Source organism: Sebastes fasciatus, chromosome 13 (assembly GCF_043250625.1).
Source record: "Sebastes fasciatus isolate fSebFas1 chromosome 13, fSebFas1.pri, whole genome shotgun sequence".
In the NCBI taxonomy this organism is placed as follows: domain Eukaryota; kingdom Metazoa; phylum Chordata; class Actinopteri; order Perciformes; family Sebastidae; genus Sebastes; species Sebastes fasciatus.
Window position 1 is genome coordinate 23,369,726 of NC_133807.1, and position 20,768 is coordinate 23,390,493.

The 20,768-nt window shown below is 40.8% G+C and overlaps 1 protein-coding gene across 3 annotated transcripts in view; it reads right to left on the minus strand.

Moving 5' to 3' along the window:
• Positions 1-5,564: 5,564 nt before the first annotated feature.
• The window catches only part of asic2 (acid-sensing (proton-gated) ion channel 2), a 393,228-nt gene continuing 378,024 nt past the window's right edge, over positions 5,565-20,768 (minus strand). For all 3 annotated transcript variants that reach the window (XM_074656269.1, XM_074656268.1, XM_074656267.1), the window contains 6 exons: positions 20,644-20,700; positions 11,999-12,152; positions 11,212-11,303; positions 10,268-10,347; positions 9,598-9,666; positions 5,565-7,621 (listed from right to left, as the gene is read on the minus strand). In XM_074656269.1, the coding sequence (XP_074512370.1) occupies positions 7,520-7,621; positions 9,598-9,666; positions 10,268-10,347; positions 11,212-11,303; positions 11,999-12,152; positions 20,644-20,700 (554 nt within the window). In that variant the 3' untranslated portion in view covers positions 5,565-7,519. The remainder of the gene's footprint in view (positions 7,622-9,597; positions 9,667-10,267; positions 10,348-11,211; positions 11,304-11,998; positions 12,153-20,643; positions 20,701-20,768) is intronic.

Here is a 20,768-nt window from a genome sequence, read left to right on the forward strand (position 1 = left end):
CTTGAATGTACTTTTACTTCAGAAGGGATCTGAATACTTGTTCCACCATGGTTCAGGGTGCAGCCTTGACTCAAAAGATGCTATGAACAATTTGAAGGGTTCATGAGAAAGTCGGCCATAATACCATGACATGTTTGTCAAGTCAGCCTGAGGAATCATGTCGACAACTTTGATTTTAAATCCGTCTGTTGGGTACACCGCAAATGCCACAAGTTTGTCTTTCTTAATCTGACCGACCAGATCTTATAAAACATGAGACAAGTTAAAGTCAAAATCTGAAGGTTCGCTTTTATTGTGCACATGAACACGACCCAACACACACGTCACTTTATAACTTCAGTTTTCAAAGTCTCTTTAAAGGGAAATTGTACGGGGCTTTAGCTCATCAGGCCATGATGGTTTGAGAGGCATGTGGGATGTTTGCAGCCTTGTTCCAGTAATTATCATGGTGCAGAGAGATAAACTGTCCTGAAGGATCTCAGGAATGTTGACACACGACAGTCGGTCAGGTGTCGTTTCATTAGCTGAATGGATTATTAGCCAAGTTAACTATTACAAATGATTTCCCAGGAGCTCGTTAGGAGCACAAGAAAAAAGCGCCCCGTTTAGTCTGCGGCTTGTGATTAAATTAGTAATCAACTCTCTAAGCAATAAACACGGCAACAGGTAATTAAATATGATTCAGCCCCAGGTAATAGCCAGCCAGTGTATACGTGAAATAAAATAACGCATTCCGTCATTCCTCATGCTGAGGCATGGGTGTGTATTTTAAGGTCACCTGCTATTCACTAAGAGAACAAACTATTTTCTAATTTCATTTAGTCAATAGAATCTATCAGTGCTAACACAGGTCATATGCAGTAAGATGAAGTCAACAGCTTTGGTGTCTGTTTGGAGTTGAAAATTCGATTATATTGCCAATTTTGCTTTTGTGACATCAAATTTGCAGGTTCATTAATAATAGACGTCAAGGTTAACAGCCCTGTCCTCAATGCGGCCTGACTGAGGTGAAGGTTTCCAGAACTCAGGTTGGAAACAGCTTCTGTGGGATTGTTTTAGATGGAGAATTAAATGGAAAATCCACTGACTGGCACGATTGGTGAAAAAGAGGAAATGAAGCCCCCAATTTAGTCTTTCTCCCTGACACGTTCTGTACTTTCTTCATTCAGCGGCTCTCTTACTGTCAGTGTACGGCTTTCTCTTTGTTCAAACTCCAACTATCTCTCATTTTCTCTTTAATCTGCTCACTAACTGTGTTTCTCGACATGAATGAAGAGTGTGAGCATGTGATGCCTGATTAACTGCGAATGTTGAGAAGATTAAATCAAACAGACTTCAAATCCAGCTGGATGTTCTGTTCTTTTACTGACGAACATGCTGTTGGTACTTATGGAGGGAGATCATTAAGATAGTCTAATTGTAAAAAGACTAAAGCCTCATGATGCAGCAATTGTGGTTAAAGCTGCAGTCGGCAACTGGAGCAAATACGTTATTATAAGTTAGTTATTATAAAAAGTTACTATATCCTGACAGTGGTGCATGAGACAGATAATCTGTGAAAATCCTGTTCCTCTGTGTCCTGCGGCGCTAATAGCATTTGCAGGATTTCATTGCCCGAAGGAAAAGAACCAATCAGAGCCGAGCAGTCTCTAAAGCAGCTGTCAATCACTGCTCGAGTAAATTGCAAACTTTGATCAAACTGTAAAGCTAGGCAGCCCTGATCAAATGTATAAAGATTCAGTTACTGTAATGCCTATTTCACGCCTCAAATGCTCTCAAAAACATATTCTAGTCTTATATATATATCTTTTTTTTAATAAATACAGGTTCCAGCTACTACAATGTGAATCTTTGCTGGGTTTTATGTGTCCTCTATGATATTAAAACATATATCTTTGAGTTTTGAAGATTTTGAAGACATTTTATGGACCAAAAATTCATGAATTAATCGAGAAAACAAATGACAAATTAATTGAAAACGAAAATAATAGTTAGCTGCAGCCCCAGTTTGCACTGGTTTTTGTATTATGATGCAACATTTTGGCAGTTTTTATGATTTTTTTTATGAGAATTTAATATATCGAAACCTTTTGAAATGAATTAAGATCAAATGCATGTTGACAGACTTGCAGACGCATATGGATGTTTTAGTTATCATGGTGTCACTGCTTCAGGCTGGTAGATGGTAGTCCTGTCAGTCGGTGAGGAAACAGGGATGATGTTCTCAGGGACGACTACACAAATAGTCCAAACACTTTAAGTTTAGGTGCTAACTTTCTTCTTTATATTTGTGTTCTGGCTTTAGTGTCCAAAAATCACAAAAAAGGGCTCTTTTAATTGAATTTTTGCTTCTATGGTAACACGGGGGAGTAACATGCATAAAAGTTTTTTGATTCTTCGCCATTTAGCTTCAGGGTCTTTTTAAAAAAAAAAACACCTCTCCATTTTCTTCATCACAAAGCGACTTGTGAATAGAGGAAAAAGGACAAGAGGAACAAATAAACCCATCTCTTGAAGGCCAAGCTGTGCAAGATGTTGTTTTTTATCTCTCCAAAAACACAAATTACAAACTTTACTTTACTCCTTTATAGAGTGGAGGTCTAGCATTTCTTAAGAGCCATACAAATTAAGAAGAGCTTCTTTAATGCTAATGAATCCAAAGTCTTTAATGAATACCTCTGCTAAACAACTATTGCAAACTGAAGAAAACAGACCTAAGATATCTGTGCACGCTCCTGTGTTTAACACAACAACTTAAAACATAGAATTAAAAGTGTAATGAATAAACTCTTTTGGTACTTGCTGGACTTTGACATTAGTTACACACCCCAGCTCCCTTTTTGTATTTGGTTGAGCATTTTCCTCTTCTCGCTTTAGTATACAAAATAAATTCATAAAACACTCAAACTATTTGACCTTATTGTTTCTACAAAGCTCTTTTAAGTAATCATGAGGCTTCTGCTGTGTGTGAGTCCCCACACTCTCCACCTTTACAATGAGTTGCTGATGCACTATGGCTGACCTGCAGGCAATTTCCTCTGCCTAAATATCTGCTAAATGAACTGAGACTGAACTGAAGCTGAACCCCCCGCCTGCAGCAGCTCCCAGATAATAGTCTCTGGCAATGTGTAGAATATTAATAGAAGTAAACCAAAACTCTGGGATCATTTTCTATGACAGATATCTCAAAATCTGTAACTGCAGCTAGATCAGTGGCGCTACGTGTCAAACTATGACGCTCCACATATCCACACTTGCCAACCCTCCCAATTTTTCCGGGAGACTCCTGTTTTTCATTACCCTCTCCCAGTTTCCTTTCGGGGTCAAAAATCTCCTGCATTTTTCACGATTTACGGCAAATTTTTCGCACTTTTTTTTCCTTTTCATTATCTCAGCATGTTTCTGGCACTGTACAGTATGCCCTTAGCCCTACTGTTTCCACCCGGACGGCAATAGATCTACACCAAAAGAGCTGCTCGTGATACCGAGGCGTGGTTCGAGCTGCCATCTTTTTCTAAATCTGGGCACATAAAGGATCGATTGCAGGTATTGTGTGACTGGTTTTGATACTACTTGGTACTGGGTTGTTTCGGTTGATACCTTAAAAGGTATCGAGTACCGATACCTTTTAACCTATTAACCCTATTAGGCACGTAGTGAAGTCTATCGCCGATTGGACTATCCTGCATGTTGAAAAATAACGCTATAGGGGTACCCAGTGCGTTAGAACGTGACGTCAAGGGGTACCAAGCGTCTGGATGTAACAAGTTGGGAGTGCAAACCTGTTAGAAAAAACAACACAAGAGAAATGTATTAGAAAGATATTAAACATGTATTAAACATATTTGCAGATTCTAATAGATTTGTTAGATTAGAACATAATCTATGAACTATTATAGATTTAAAAATCTAAATAGTTTTAGTTGAACTATGGAGCCTTTTGTAAGAAAATAATTTTATGTCGTGATAATTTAATTGAATGAATCTAAAACCTCTTCATGTACCCCCTGGCAGTGCCACAGACCCCGCTTTGAGAGTCACTGCTTTAAAAGCAATCGTTCTTTCCTGTAATATGATTTGTGCATGTCTGAACTGGAGGAGAAAGCTTTAGACTGAACTAATGAAACAAACGTGTAGTCACAGAGAAAGGACAGATAAAGTGTTCTCTGAGTTCCAGTGCCCAGTACTACTGCTACTACTGCTGCTGCTGCTGCTGCTGCTGCTGTTGGATTTTCTTAAAAGTAGCAAAGCTTAATAAAACCTGACCAGCAGGCGAAATCAGGTTTCAAGCTGAGTTTTCCGCTGCTGTGGCGTGACTCCTCCATTGTCCAAGCTGCTGTAATCATTTGAGGCTGAATGGGGGAACACTTCAGCCAATATTAAGTGCATGCAGCACGGATGTCAGAGTGAAATTGCACCTTGCCAAGCCACTTTACGTTTGATCCAGCGTGGCTTGTTATTCTCTAGTTTTTTTTATGCAGGGGCTGTCAGGCGCTTTGTGCCGCCTCATACTCTGTACAGTTGATGTCCCGGAGTCAGTTCACAGTTCACTGTCCAAACCTCCCAAGAAATGACACAATAGGACGACTCCAACTCTCGGTTCTTTTACATTCAAGCTTAAAACTCTTCAGTTTACCACTGAGTTTTGTTAGAATACATTTGGGGCTATTTATTCATATGCTCTAACTTTTTTAATTTATTTTTTTTGCTTATTCAGTTTTATTCAATATTAGCTTATTTATATCTTCCGTCTTATTTCATTCCTTTTTCACTTGGCAACGCTAGCAGCATGGCTCTAGGGAGGTAATGCTGCTCTGTCTGTCAGTCCAACACTTTTGGTCCAGACTGAAATAACTATTAAATGGATCGCCATGAAATATTGTAGAGACATTCATGGTTCCCAAAGGATGAATCCTGCTGGAGATCCCCTGACTTTTCCTCTAGCAACACCATGAGGTTGACATGGTCCCCTCCTGGATGAATTACAGTATTATAACTTTAGTAATTCCCTGACTTTTCATCTACCGGCACAATGAGGCTTTTTTTGATTTGTCCAATACTTTAGTTAATGACCAAATACCAGCAAAACTAACGGCATTCCCATCATCTAAGATGGTGAACATGGTAAACATGTTACCTGCTAAACATCAGCCTGTTAGTATCTAGCTGGGACCATAATTTACTAAATGAACATCATGCTGTATTGAAGAAGACTTGAAACTAGCGATTGAGACCATAAACTCATGTTTACAATGTTTACTAAGGTAATAAATCAAGTGGGAAGTAGGCTCATTTTCTCATAGACTTCTATACAATCAGACTTCTTTTTGCAACCAGAGGAGTCGCCCCCTGCTGGCTGTTAGAAATAATGCAAGTTTAAGGCACTTCAGCATTGCCTTCACTTCTCAGACCCGGAGTTGCCCACTGCTGTAGACTCTTAGTCTTGTTATTGTGTTTCTTTTACATTAAGTCTTATGTAAAGCTGTTTGAATTGCCTTCTTGTTGAAAAGTGCAATACAAATAAACTCGCCTTTCTCAGCCTTGCAACAACACGACGCCACCGCTGCAAAACAACTTTTTAATTTAATTGTTTCACATTAAAAACACACACTGTATGCTGCATCACAAAATGAGAAAACGCTGTCCTGCGATAACAATTGAAGCCAAAGTAGAGAGAAGAATCAGCCAGTGTCGATGCCACCGAGAGAGGCGAGACACGTTGTGTCATGTCTCGCACCCCTGCAGGTCGGCTGAGGATTGTGTTCGTCTGAAGCCACAACATGAGATAGTACACACAGACAGCAGGTTGAGCCACAGATGGGAAATCATAATTCAAATAGTCTCACAAAGCACTTGAATTCATTCCTACCTGTAATGTACATTACCATGATGACAGAGACCAAGCTAGGATGATCATGGACTCAGATACACTAAATCTTTCACGTAGTCTCACACAAGCTTTTGGTGTAAAGCCGTATATATGCAACTGTTGTTTCCGAGGAGGTTCAGATGGACCTGTATTGGAAAGGAAGCCTGGTGCTCATAACAAAGTGTGTCCTTCGTTTTTAGACATTCAGCTACCCTCAAAATGCTACTGCCTGTCACGTAACAGTCTCACCTACTGAGAGTAACTTTAGGAAACAAGGTGACAAGTCACTTCTGGACCTTGGAGTTGATGTTTTACTGACATTCTTCTACTTTAAATCTGCGTCAGGCATGTCTGCACGGTACCCGTTTTTATGAGAAGAAAACCCACAGTTATTTACACCATATCACTGCAAACACAGTATCCTAAAAACAAATCCTGTCTGAACCCTCCCGGTGCTTTTGTAATCATTTATATAATCATGAAAATTGTTTGAAATCATCGAGCCTGGGGATTCATTTTCTTTTGGCGAAGGACAAAATGATGCCACCCTTGATAAAGTGATAATAGCTGTCTGAAATATCAACCTGACATTCTCTTAATGAAATAATGGTTCAACAACACTCTGGGCACATTTGCAGCGTTTTGTACACGACTTGCTGTCTGGCAGGCAAATAAATTCATATTCTGCCTCTTAGCTGGGTGCTGTGTTGAGGTGCAGCAGCCACAAGCCAGTCATTTATTCGGATAAATTAACAGTACGAGTATGACATCCCTTTAAAGATGTCTGTAGGGAACAGCTTAACGCCCCGGGAGTCACGTCGCAAACATGCCTTTTAGTAAACTGACTAAACTGGAACTGACAGGTGAAAAAAATATGCAAAATGTTCAGATTTCACTGTTTTCAGTGAACAAAGGTGTTTTTTTTTTTTTCCTCAGTAATACTCATACATCCACAACCATCTTCCCCTTCAAGGTAATTAACTTAGAAATGATAGATTACTCATTAGAATAGATTTGCGAAGGATTGGTCTCATCTGAACTATGATTTTAAACAACCATACGTTCAATCTGTACATTCGAAGTTTGATATCTCACCCGGGCCCTCGTCACAGGCCTCTCCTGCAGATAGAGAGAGAGAGAGAGAGAGACAAATGGCACACATGTACAGTAAAGCTGCAGTCCAGCGTATGCATCAGCAAAGAGAGCAAGATAGGTTGACGCATGCAGTTCGAAACCAAGTTTGTACAGTTCATTTGGCAGTGAGCGACATATGAATGTGTTTGTTACATAGATATGCTGCACAGGGGTGAGTCCCCCTTTATGGGTGGTTGTCCCACCCAGTCTCTGATTTTCTGTGTGCGTGTATGTGGAGACGCAGACCCACTGCAGGTCTGGCACAGCGGAGGCCTCCCTCCCACCACAGTACAGTGCAGGGTGACAGAGAGGGCTGATAAGTCCAGCCGACAGCTCCTTAATCCCCATTAGTGCCTCAGACAGGGCGGTGTGACAGAGCGCAGCGCTGTCTTTAGGCCAATCCCTGTTCTTGTCCTCCCCTCCCCTGTTAGGGTCCCGCAGGATGCCCTAACAGAGGATGTAGCGCCACCCAGTGGAGGCAGCCTCTGGATGTGTGTGGCTCTGAGGGGGAGGGCCTCAGCAGGCAATCTCCTCCAGGGTGCCCAGCGTCGTCTGCAGGGGGACTGTCACAGTGTGGCTGATGGACTCCGAGTGGTTTGCCACCGGGTCACAGGAACTCTGGGAAAAAAAGATTGAAAGATTCTTAGTGCGCACATGGGAGGAGTTTGCCTTCGGGGCTTTCTGCCAGAAAGGGATTATTTAAACTCAAACCATGATCTTTTCCTAAACCTAACCAAGTACTTAGTGCTTGGTGTGTCCCGCACGTCTGCTCTAGTCTGCCCATGTCTACGATTTTCGGCCGATTCAGCATGTTGAATGGAGAGTTATTTCATCTCACGCATGTGCTAACTGGCCATCGGCTGTAGTCTTTGCGGTGTGTTCGAGTGCAACTTTTTGCTAAGACAAAGGCGACGTGAGGCGACGCAACAGGCGGCCTTTGTCACCACTAGTTCTTTGATGTCGTCTTGGTGTTTCCCCAGCTTTATTAGCTTGACACTCTAACGATTCCCCTCGTCATAATCCACACCAAAAAATCATGTTAAAGTTCAACCGTTTACTTTGACACAAGAAAAAAATAGAACATACATTTTTTTTTCAAAGTTATCCAATTCAAGCGAGAATCGTGACGGCGATCGATAGATAACAACTGTGTGGCTCCACTCTCTGCTTGCCTGACTGACACAAGATTAACCCCAAAACTTCTCCCGCGAGAGTACTGAAAGGAAATTACCGGTGCGCAGCCACAATCATAGTACCCATTCCCAAACATTACAAATGTAATATAAATGACATTTAATTGCATTTTAAATTATCCACATATTTTAAGTGCAAGGAATCAAACAATTAACTTATTACATTACTGGAAATATAAACTGTAACTACTTCAACGTGTAAATATTCCTTCCAGTTCCTTCTAACTCAATGAAACAAGTAAATTACTGTTGTTTTACATATGAACTTAAATTGCTGCTAATTGCTACTTAATCAAACATCAATAAACTGCATTTAGGCTCCTAAAGTCATTAACAGGACAATAAGCTAACATGTTTTATTCAAAAGATGTGTCTTTTACCATCGACTTCTGTACACCATGACTGTAATGGAGCAGTTTACACACTATACTCTACTAATATCGGGGCAGCTGTGGCTGAGAGAAGAGCCCAGCATGGTAGCCCAGCAATCGGAAGGGCTGCAATTCGATCCCCTGCTGCAGCACACACTGAACCCCAAATTGCTCCCGAAGGCTGTGCCATCGGTGTGTCAAAGAGTATTTAGATTAGATCCTGATGGGCAGGTTGGCACCTTGCATGGCAGCCTCTGCTATCAGTGTATGAAAGTGTGTGTGAATGGCTGAATGCTGACATGTAGTGTAAAGCGCTTTGAGTGGTCGGAAGACTTTTCAAAAGTCCATTTACCATTTAATATGCTGCTACAGTAACATGACGTTTTGCATTTTAGACTCTCTGCCTCTCTAAGGTTTGTAGTTGTACAACAAATTAAATCAAAGTGGTCAAAGTTAACTAAAGCTCAATGTGAAACCTTTGCACAAACAAATCTACTGATCTCAGTGATTCACTTTGAATTTACTTTGGTTCTTTGGAAGGGAAAAGCACGCCAGGTTTATTTATTTATTCATACTTATTCAGCAGGGTGCAGGTTGCTGCCACTGATAATCAGTGGCTTTTTCACTGCTGCTTGGCTACCAGCTGAATACTTTCACCATTATAACCTGACACTTCTATCTGACTGCCCTGCAGATACCCTCCAGCTGTTGGTATTGTTGATTTAACTAAGATTTGATGTTCATGCACTTGTTTGTTAACGGGGTGATCTGCTGCTCCCGGCAGAGTCCTCGATGCCATTCGGATTCTTTGAGAGCTCCTTCAAAGAGCAGAGCTTTTTCTGCCAAATTGGCATGCTACCGTCGGTGTGTACACGGTCTTAGATTTGCTGGGCTGCTCTTTCTACGTGCTAGTGTGGAGGGGTAAGGATAGGGTAAGGTTTCATATGCATGGTCAGAGTGCATGAAATTACACTCAACGCTGCACTCTGTGAAGAAGATTGACAGGTGAGGGGTTAAAGGCCGCCCTTACCACATCCTCTCCATGACTCTCCTCCTCCTCCTCTCTGCTCAGTAAATCCAGTAGTCTGTCTTTCACCACCTGCAGATCGGGAAATAAAAGTGAAAGAGCCTTTAAGGAACAATATAAACTGTTAAAATAACATAAATTATAGCATAACTAATAATTGGTAAATTAATTAACAAAAGTAAAAAAAAAAAATTAGGTGGCAAATCTGGCAACAAACCACACTATTACAATTATTTCAGCATGCAAGCTGTTAGAAGTAGCTTTAGAGCAGCTTATGTCAGCGACATGAGGGTTTCTTATCTCCATTACTCCATTAAAATAAGAATAAAACATCTCTTGAAAATTACTTTTTCTGTGTATTTCCACAAGCCTAGGGGAGACAAAGACTATTATGAGCATGTCAGAACCCTGTGCAGCTGAACGCAGCATAAGAATCTCCAAAGAGAGCCACACAGTAGAGCAATGTTAATGGAAAAATCAACGTTTCTGTTGTCAGCTCTCATGGTCAACGGACGCTCTAGCTCTTCACTGAAAAACCAAAAACGAGAGCTATCAAAGTTTATTGCGCCGATAAACGCTGGGAGTGCCTGTAGAGGAGTGATGTGTGGGCGTAATTAGATGTTTAAACAGTTATGTGAGAACAAAAGGATGAAAACAGCAACTTGAGACTGACCTCATAAGCATAGTCAAACAGCTCTAGGATGGTGAGGATGCTGGCTCCAATGAACAGACCCATCTGGCCTCCAATATCACCTGTTGAAGCCACAGAGGAAAATCAGAACACGTTATACACCGTTATGCCGTGGCAAAGGGAAACACTTGATTCTGACTGGCTGACAACATAATTGTGGTGCAAGATATAGTAAATTGCAGGTAAGTGGCCACAGCGCAGACACTTCAAGGTGTCCGGATATATGAAAATAACAGGCTCTTGAAATGACACTCGAATTTGTGTCATAGTGTTTCTGTGCCTCCACTTCGCCCATTAGATTTACACATCACAGCAGCTTGTTAGAGTTCTGCAGAGGCTCACAACTGATCCTGGAACCAAACCCTACCCATGGCTTTACGACCGCACTCAACTGAACCCAACTGGTGATGCCAAATTTAACAAACAATGGCTATATTTTTGTTTTATTCTATTATTATTATTATTACTGACCATTTATTACTGGCCACAGAGCTTATTTTCTCTAATAATCCAAAACCCCAATGGAATAATCCCATTGGCTTTTTGTCGAGGGAACCAGGGTGATGCTAACTTCCTGGTTGGCTTGCAAAAATACGTCATCTCTGCACAATTCCATAGGTCAATATTAAAACCAATGACAGCAACAAGCTCAAAAATGAAAACAAGCAAGTGCAATGACCTTTTTACAGTTGGGTGAGGTTAATTGCTGCTCTTTTCATTTATAGATGCTGAAACTTTGATAAAGAACTAAAGCAATTGCCAAATTTATCTAATCATAACATCGCACAGTGCCAACATTTTGTTGATGACTTGTCACATTCACTTTGACCATCCAATCTTTGAATTATCTTATAAGTCAACGTAGGGTGACTAATGTAGACTGGATCCAGGTTTGGAAACTAACGCTAACATTGAGTAAAACTTACCCAGCAAGCCTGCCACCTCGTAAGCTTTCTTTTGCTCGATGGTCTCGTAGTTCAAAGCCTCAAAGAACACGTCCAACACCAAGATGTTGTCCCTGCAAAAGGCAAAACTGGGCATCAGTCCTAATGAATCCCACACCAGACGATCACTTGGCAAGCAGCAGAATCAGCAACAGTCCATCCATTTCCTACCGAGCTGAGCAACCAAGGACACACAACCGGTGTGTGGGAGGAGAGCAGGCGTGTTCACAGCTTTTCACAGATTCCAGTTCTTTACATTCTTCATTTAAAAGGGCTATAGGAGGAAATGTGGGCAGCAAAGATGCTCAGATCCTCTCTGCGGTGAGTTTGCATGTTTTTCCCTTTTAATGTGTGTTTCCTCTGGATGCTCAGCTTTCCTCCACATCAGGTAAATTAGAGACTCCAAGTCGTGGGTTGGTGTAAATGTGAATGTTTGCCTGTCTTGGTATATTGACAATGAACTATTGCGGTAAAAACGCCTAAAAAAATGATCAGCTACACTCGCTAACATTTCCTAGTTTTTTTCTCTCTTAAATTTCTTTGTAAAATCAAAATCAGAAAATTAAGAACACACATGAAAGGTGTGATTATTGGTGATTTCCCTCCATCAGTTGTGTGTTTTGATTGGTTCAATGAGTAGGTTTAAAGTAAATGTATTTAAAGCTATATATCACATTCATATTAATTCTATGCAACTAGCAATTAAGGAATCCTAACATTACGAGCAGTGACAGAGTATCATTTGGTGGTTAAGAACTTTGTTACTTACGTGATGTACTTCTCCGACTTGTTGAACTTCTTCTGCAGGTAGCGGGCCGAGGTCTTGCTGGGGATTTTGACCATGGACAGCTCTTTGTTGTAGCGGGTCATGTTGCACGGCGTCCTGCACATGCAGTTACTGCTCTCCAAGGCCGACAGTTTAGCTTCACGCGGGAGGAGGCGATGGAGAGGGTAGAAGCGTAAAATTGGGGGGTAAAATGGAACGAGATGTGGGAGGATGGGTTTGAGGATGATGAACATAAGGGGAAAAAATGCTATTTTAGACACAAAGATATATTTTTCCTTTCATAGTCCCAGATGTATTGAGACTTCTACATTGAAGGCAGAAAATATCCAGTTATCCAGTCCAAAATATGTTGCCAGTTAGACTAAGGCCTTCACCCCTAACTGGCAGACCTTTTATTTGGAGAACTTCTGCCCAGACTGAGCTGGAATAATGATTAAATACAATGAAAATACCAAGAGGAGAATCATCTGCACAAATCATACAATCTCTAAAAGAGAAAATCAGCTCACTGTTGAGAACGAAAAACACATGTTATTAAAAGTATAAGATACAAAAAAAGGTAAAATTTGATATATTCAGCAAGTGTAAAGTTAATAAATGACAGACAAACAACACAAGTTACTGTATTTCAAAATACTACAATGCTGTCATGAACTAGATAAAAGAATTTACAATATGTGAAGGTCACTGTAAATTCACTATAAGCTTCTCAACACATTTTAGTCTATTTTAACCACTAGTGCAGTGCCCGTTCGGATCGCGTGCCCATCCAGACGGGTTAGTTGCAGTGTTGAGAACTGCGGTGCTTGCACCCGCCAAGTGTGAAGTTGATTGGATGGATTTGGATCAGTTTTCGAGATATGCGAAGGGCATACTGTACATACATACATACATAGACAGACTGAGATTCGTTCCTTTATAGACAGATAATGCTGCTACAGCACCACCTATTGGTCAAATGGCACTGAATTTGTCATGATCACTCAGACACCATATCTACACATTTCCACCAAATGTGGTTGGAATAGCACGAAGCCTTCAGGAGATATGGCATTTATTGTAATATAAGCCCTACCCTCGGTATTTGAGCTAACAGCAAAACTGTATGGAACATCAACAATCAAAATGAATTTTTTCTGGTTTGGTCCTGAGATGTTCTGAACCAAATTTGGTGACAATTGCTCAAAATTTGTAGGAGAAGCAAAAAATCTGATTTGGACACAATTCAAAATGGTGGAAAATCAATTGAGACGCAGATTGGCGTAGCTTATATGGACTAACAAAATCCAGACAGTTACAGTTCATAAGTTACAGGCAATGTTTGCTGGTTCCAGCATCTCAAACGTGAGTTTTCTATAACTGGAAATTTAATATATCAGGTTAGTTGGACAAAACGAACAATTTGAAGAAATTGCGTCAGGCATTTTTCACTATTTTCTGTCATTTTATAGACTAAAAATTCAGTTTATTGGGAAATTAATCAAAACATGAATTGGTAATGAAAGTAGTCATGACTTGTAGCCATTATAGAAATATGTATCAGGGCTTAAAATGATTGTTCTTTTATATATATTTTTTTTTTCTTACTAATCTGAAATAATATGATGTTAAATTATGATAATGGTTCATATACCCATCACAGCCAATTACTTTCAATTAGCCACTGTGTTAGTGCCAGCTGTACGTCAATGCTTTCTCACAGCTGATAAACATTAAACTAACAGTCCTGAGGCTTCTGCAGCTTTTAGCTCAAAGCGTCAGGCTTGTGTATCTTCTGAGAGCCACAGGATAATACGTCTTGCACCTCTTTTCTTAATCGTATATCTGACCCCTGTTTTCTGAAAACAGGTCAGATTCCAGATTAATAAGGAAACCTATACTGTACCTATAAACACAAGCATAAGAATACCACACACGATCGCACACATGGCCCCATTCATACTGCGCCTTGAGTCGTGCGGATGTTTACTCCATAAAAGCCCGAACGACAGTATAAGTCAATGTCATTGTCAAAGTCACAGAATATAAAGCGCCAAACACAAACACGCCCTCGAGCAGCATCCGTGAAAACAGCCTTCACCCTGACAGAGACAAAGTCCTGATGCAGAAATGCCAGCCTCTATTCGCGGCTCTGCTTTGGCAGTTTGACTCAGAGAGGGAAAAAAAAAAAAAGTAAACTAAAATGCAGTGGATGATTTCGTGTTAAGCCCACAGCCAACACCAACTCCCTCACAGTGACGGTAATGTTAAGCGACACAGGCTTTTCAAATATAGCTCCATCAAAAGCTTCTCCGGCGCCGAGGTTGCTCACACGCCTCACAAATCACTTTCTTAAAATGAATTTATGGAGCTGCAAAATTTAAATAGAGCTCTAATTTCACCAGAGATTGCAGAGTCGATTCTCACTACCAAAAACGTCTCTTTCTGGATTTAAAAATCCTATACATCCATTCAATATTCTCTGAATGTAAAGGAGAGTGTATCAGGCTTATTATCTCTGCCAGGAGATAATGAGATTGATGTGCATCTCTGTGTCTGTCCACGGCTAATCCTGCATACTGCTGCACCAAATCATCATTTATGGCTGCACACTCAAGGACACACTTTCTCAAAACACCTTTTTATTGCCTGTTTGATATTGCCATTGATTGACTGCTGACTCTTCACTCTAGGGATGCACCGATACCGGATCGGATATCAGGCCGATACCGACTCATACAGTTGGATCGGGTATCGGTGACAATGGGGCCGATACATTCAATTCACTTTTATGTTAATATTCTATACACATTATAGACAGTAATTTTAAATTCCTCTTTAAGTTTTGACCAATTTGTTGCTGCATTAAAACGGTTGTTAAGGTTTTAACGGGTTCCTGTTAATTTTGAAGATTTTTTACCAAGTTGCTTGTGTATGACCTCAATACATCAGATCGGTATTCGTTATTGGCTGATATCCAAAGCCCAATTATTGGTATCGGGACTGAAAAAGTTGGATCGGTGCATCCCTACCTCACTCACTACTCTTAAGCTTTGGTTATACTTTCAGCACGGATATGAGCTATTGTGGAATCATGACAAGGAAACGTTTGGATCTTTTATACTCCGGTTTCTCCTCGCAGCAAACTGACATTCTCCATTTTCTCCGCCCGTCCAGGCGACAGGCGAATACCTGCCGCAGTGAACCCCCGCGTAGGGCTGTGTCTGACGATGTGACGTCACTTTGGCCGTTCGGAAACTCGCGCCACTTCTGGATGCGGCAAGCATACGCTTTTAGTGCATCGCCGCTGCTGAGACACAGTGATTCTTCAAGTCACGGTGACGCCCGTGAGACTTAACTGAGACGCGTGCTTGCACAGAGCCGGTGCAGACATCTGTATAAATTAAAATCAGAGCGTATCTGTTGTGTGAGACATGCGAGTGAAAAACACATCAAACACTACACTTGCAGTCTAGACGGGGGGGGTTTGACAATGGTTGGTTGTTTGCATTCATTCAATCAAACATTACAGCAGTGGTTGTTGCAGACAAACCTGGCAGAGATCTGCACTCAAATGAGTGCACCTTTAGTTTCTCACGGAGACAGCTCTGTGGCAGACCCGCAGATCACAGAGCACCAGGCAGCGATCCCCCACGGCGCACTAATAGCTGGTGGGGCCACACAGTCACGTAATTGCTAGCGGAAATTCAATATGGCTTCTCAGTGGTCTCTTATTTTTATTCAAATGAGACGTTATTGGATACACAGGAGCAAGGCCTTGTGCATTCAAATGATTGATTTCTTTCTCTAAGCCCCTCACCTTTGTCCACCGCCCTCTCTCGTTATCTCTCACACATTTAAATCTAAAAGATCAAATTACCATTTGTTAACTTTAGTTTTTTCTAAATGTCAAGGCAAAAAAGTATTAATATATATCTGTCTGAGAGGTAGACATTTGATTTAACCACTTATTCAACATTGTTTTGGCAGGTTGAATCTTCTGTTTAGACGCTATAACATAAATTGGAAATAATTGTGTTTTCTGTCTGGGAGTGTGATTATAAACCGTCTCTGTTGTCTCAAAGGCAAACGACGAGATAAGCAAGTGGTTCAGAGTTGAACGGATGCAGCTGTCTCCGATCAAAAAGCACTTTCAGTGCCGTCTCCAAAACTTGAGTGACACAGTTGTAGAGAGAGAAAAACCCAATCAAACTTTGCTGAGTGAAATGTTCTCTGGTGGGTATAGCAAATTGGCACCGAGTTTAAAACAAGAATTAATTTGCATTCAGTGATCCAAACTGAGTTAGTGTGTGTGTGTGCGTGTGTGTGTGTGTGTGTGTGTGTGCGTGTGTGTGTTAGTGTGTGTTGGGATTGTGAAAGCCTTACTGTTCCAAAAATGAAGCCAATTACATGGGAAAAGAGAGGAAAAGAGCTGTCTGGAATTAGCACCAAAGCCTTTCTACTCTCCTGCTGCACCACACAGTGCAACATGTGATACTGAGTGCACGTTAATGGCACATTGCTGTAATACACTGAATGCCTTTACGGTGTGGGAGCCTGCAGCCTTTATGCTGCCTGCCTGAAAGTTTTGTTGCCCCTGGCTACATTGTTTTTGTACCTTTCTGGTTTTCAAGAAATAATTTTCGTCTCAGTGGGAGATAGCAGAGAGCCTGGCGTAGGAGGAGAGACATTTTTGTGATGTTGCTGTAACTCCCACTGGCCAACAGCTGAAGGCTGATAAGGTCATACATTACTTAGTATGCTTTTGAATCAACTCATTATTAATGTATTGTTTATGTTTTCATTGATTTTTATTTATCAAAAATGTAGATTATATTAGAGCTGATAAGACTAACAGTATTTTTACGTAATAGTATGTTCTAGTAGGCTATCATTTCTTAATAACTATGCAAAAAAAGTAATCTTAAGTGGGGCTCTTTAATCATAAAGCCTTACCACTGCTACCACTTCGGTTACCATGTGGGTATATAGCCTTTAAAAGGGTCAGTCCACCCAAATTACAAAAAAATAAATAAAACTATAATAAAATGTAGGGCTGTCAATCGATTAAATGTTTTAATCGCGATTAATCGCAAATTAATCACACATTTTTTATCTGTTCAAAATGTACCTTAAAGGGAGATTTGTGAAGTATTTAATACTCTTATCAACATTGGAGTGGGCAAATACTGTAAGCTGCTTTATTCAAATGTAAGTATATATTTATTATTGGAAATCAGTTAACAACACAAAACAATGACAAATATTGTCCAGAAACCCTCACAGGTACTGCATTTAGCATAAAACAATATGCTCAAATCATAACATGGCAAACTGCAGCCCAACAGACAACAACAGCTGTCAGTGTGTCAGTGTGCTGACTTGACTATGACTTGCCCCAAACTGCATGTGATTATCGTAAAGTGGGCATGTCTGTAAAGGGGAGACTTGTGGGTACCCATAGAACCCATTTTCATTCACATGTATTGAGGTCAGAGGTCAAGGGACCCCTTTGAACATGACCATGCCAGTTTTTCCTTGCCAAAATTTAGCATAACTTTGGAGCGTTATTTAACCTCCTTTGCGACAAGCTAGTATGACATGGTTGGTACCAATGGATTCCTTGGGTTTTCTAGTTTCTAGTTTCTAGCTTTAAAGCCAGGTACAACCTACAAATCAAAAGTTGTGTTCATGCATTAAAGAAATTAGTGGTGGTAAACTAATTTGCGTTAACGCGCTATTATCGTGGTAACTTTGACAGCCCTAGTTTTCATTGATTTTTATTATCAAACATGTAGATTATATTAGAGCTAATATGACTAACAGGGGTTTTACTTAATAGTATGTTATAGTATGCTAAAATGTCTTAATTACTATGCAAGAAAATAAATCTTTAGTGGTGCTCTTTAATCATAAAGCCTATTTATAATATTTTCTCATTTAGATCATTCTCATTCGGACAGTTTCGGTCATAATTTCTGTCTCCACAATAATAACATAGAGGTGACTGGAATTCTTCACGACTGTTTTGAAAGGGAAAAAACCTGCCTGGACCCAGTGTGCATAAATACATTTTCAAAAAAAGAATCCCAAAGGAAGCAGAGGACCCAGTCTGAAAATACCAGAGTATAATTAAAGCTGGATTTCTAGGCAGGAGTTCTGATTTGTTGATTTCACCATTGCAACACTAAAAGGATGTACACGATCATTAATTTCGTTCCCCCACTGTGTCTGTGTTTACAAGCCTTTCATTTATTTCCTGATACAGAGCGACGGTGGGCTGCACACATACTCACAGACCTGGAGTCACATCCTTAACTTAACTTATAACATTATTTCGCCTTGTCTCATTAGTGAATAGGAGACTACCGCTGTGCAATCACTGTGTTTACGTGCAACGAGTCACTCGAGTAGAGATTACGGTGAACAGAAGGTCTGCAGTGTAATGGCTTTGTTAGATGGGTGTTAATGAAAAGAAGAAGAGTACTGAGAGTCTTCTTTTTGTGTGGATATGCAATCAGTGTTGGTAAATGTAATTGATTGAAGCAATAAGTTCCTCAGTGTGTGATATATATAGCTGCAAAATCTGTTGTTCTTCCTGCATCCAGCGCAGTCGACATAACAGTGACGTAGTGCTTGTATTGAAAACGAGCTACGTTTCCAACAGCGAAAAAGGATGTTATGGACGAGGATACATTTCACAGTGTTTTGGCTGACTCGGATATTCAGCCGCATTTATTCGAGCCAGAGTATACGGTCGAAGGAATGCAGCGGAGAGAGGCCAAGGCTGCGGCTGAGGAAGCATGAGCCGTGCAAGAGGACATGGCCAGCGGGGACCCTCCGGGCGTCAGAAGCTTGAGGGCAATGCATCCTGGTACATGTAGGCACTGTTGGCACGGCTCCACGAGCAGGAGGACTCAGCTTTCTCAGCTTTCACTGAGGAATTTATTGCTTCAACTGACTACATCTACTTTCAACACTGACTGGACATCCACATAAAAGGTGGCGAAATTTCCCTTTCATGTATTCTTTACAGGCATCAGGAATTTGTATAGGAGAAAACACAAGCTGACCAATCACCGTTCTCACAGAGGAGCACATCATCTATGGCGTGTGGTGTACCCCCTTTAACGGAGCAGAATAAATGCACATTAAAGGTATGGTGTGCAGGATCTGGCGGCATTTAGTGGTTAGAGATTGCAACCAACTGGGTATCCCTCCGCTCACTCCTCCCTTTCCAAGACTGCGGTAATGTGAGATGCAAGGTGGAAAACCGTGGTAACGCCGTTCGCCTCGCTCAGAGGCCATCCTTACCATAATAACATTACTTTAGGAGCAACGGAAGTCAGACGGCGTTTGGCAGTTCCACGGTTTTTCACTTTGTTGCTCATGTTACCGCAGTTTCACAAGCGTGTCGGAGAACTACGGTGACACTAATGAAAACATAGTTATGAATATTATATTCCATTTCTGCTAATAGATCCCCTTAAATGTCCCATACTGTTCCTTTAAGCGCCGTCCAAAATGTTTACACTCAATTATTATGATGTACCACGGGATCGTTATGGAAAGACATATTGTTGAAATTTGGGTGAACCAACCTTTTATGTGTGACTGTAAAGAAAGTGTGTGCCCTGCGTCTACCTCACCTCTTGCCCAGTGCATGCTGGGACAGGCTCCAGCCTTCCTTTTAACCTTTAACGTGGTGATCAAATACAGGAAACAGATAAGAAACCATCTCTTTATGATGCCGCTGCTTTGGAAGGCTAACCCTTTTGACTTTTAAACGCTTTTCAAGGAATCTAATTTAGATAAAATCACAAAGAACCCTCCTCATCTGAATTTCATGAGTCTCTCTCGCTCTCTCGGCTTTGGCAAAATGTAAAATATTACACTGAGACATTAGGGCATTTTTATCACAACAAAGACATTCAGTTCAATATCTTAAAACAGCTGAACGAGACAATATTTAATAAAACTGACAAAGCGAATTTAAAATCTTGAATGTGGAGGAATGGAGCAAAGGCTGCCAAAAACCTCATGGCTGTTTAATTTAGCTCAATGCAGGAAATATGACCCATTATCTATCTGACCAGCCAACCATTAAATTGAACTCTAACACTGCAGTCCCCGTCTGCTCTGATGTTGGTTACAGACTTGATGAGCTCTTCACACAAAAGGGGAAATATTGAGATGAACCCTGTTCTCTTGATAAATCAGAAAGTTTAGTAGTGACAAAGATACTTTCCACCATTTATCGGACGGACTGGAAGTGCTATAGCCTCGTTAGTAGACCGGTTGTGGGGCTATAGAGTTATTGCTTCACTGTGCAGTTTCCTTTTTAAATAATGATGGACAGAGAGGACGGATCTATCACCCGTTTTCAAAGTAGACTTTTTTCCTACTACAGCGCTTTGGCATTGATGATGATATACTGTACTTGTAGCTGCTCATCTCAAGCTTTAAATTCTCGGCGGTGTTGCTCATCTTTAAAGCAGGTTTAGCATTAAAGCTCTGTATCAACAGGAGAGAAAAAAAAGATAATCCTAATCCTTTGCCTCGGCAAATAATGATATGTAAACCAGAAAATACAGCGTGTGTGTGTGTATCGTCTTGACTCATGAGGTTGTGTGTATATGCAGACTTACCAAGGGCAGGCTCAGCGCAGTCTTTGTACTGCTCAGGCGTGCAGTAAGAAGCATCACCTAGGAAAAGATTGAATGAGGAGGAAATCAGTCAATAGTTGGATGAATGTAGAAACAATATATGAGGC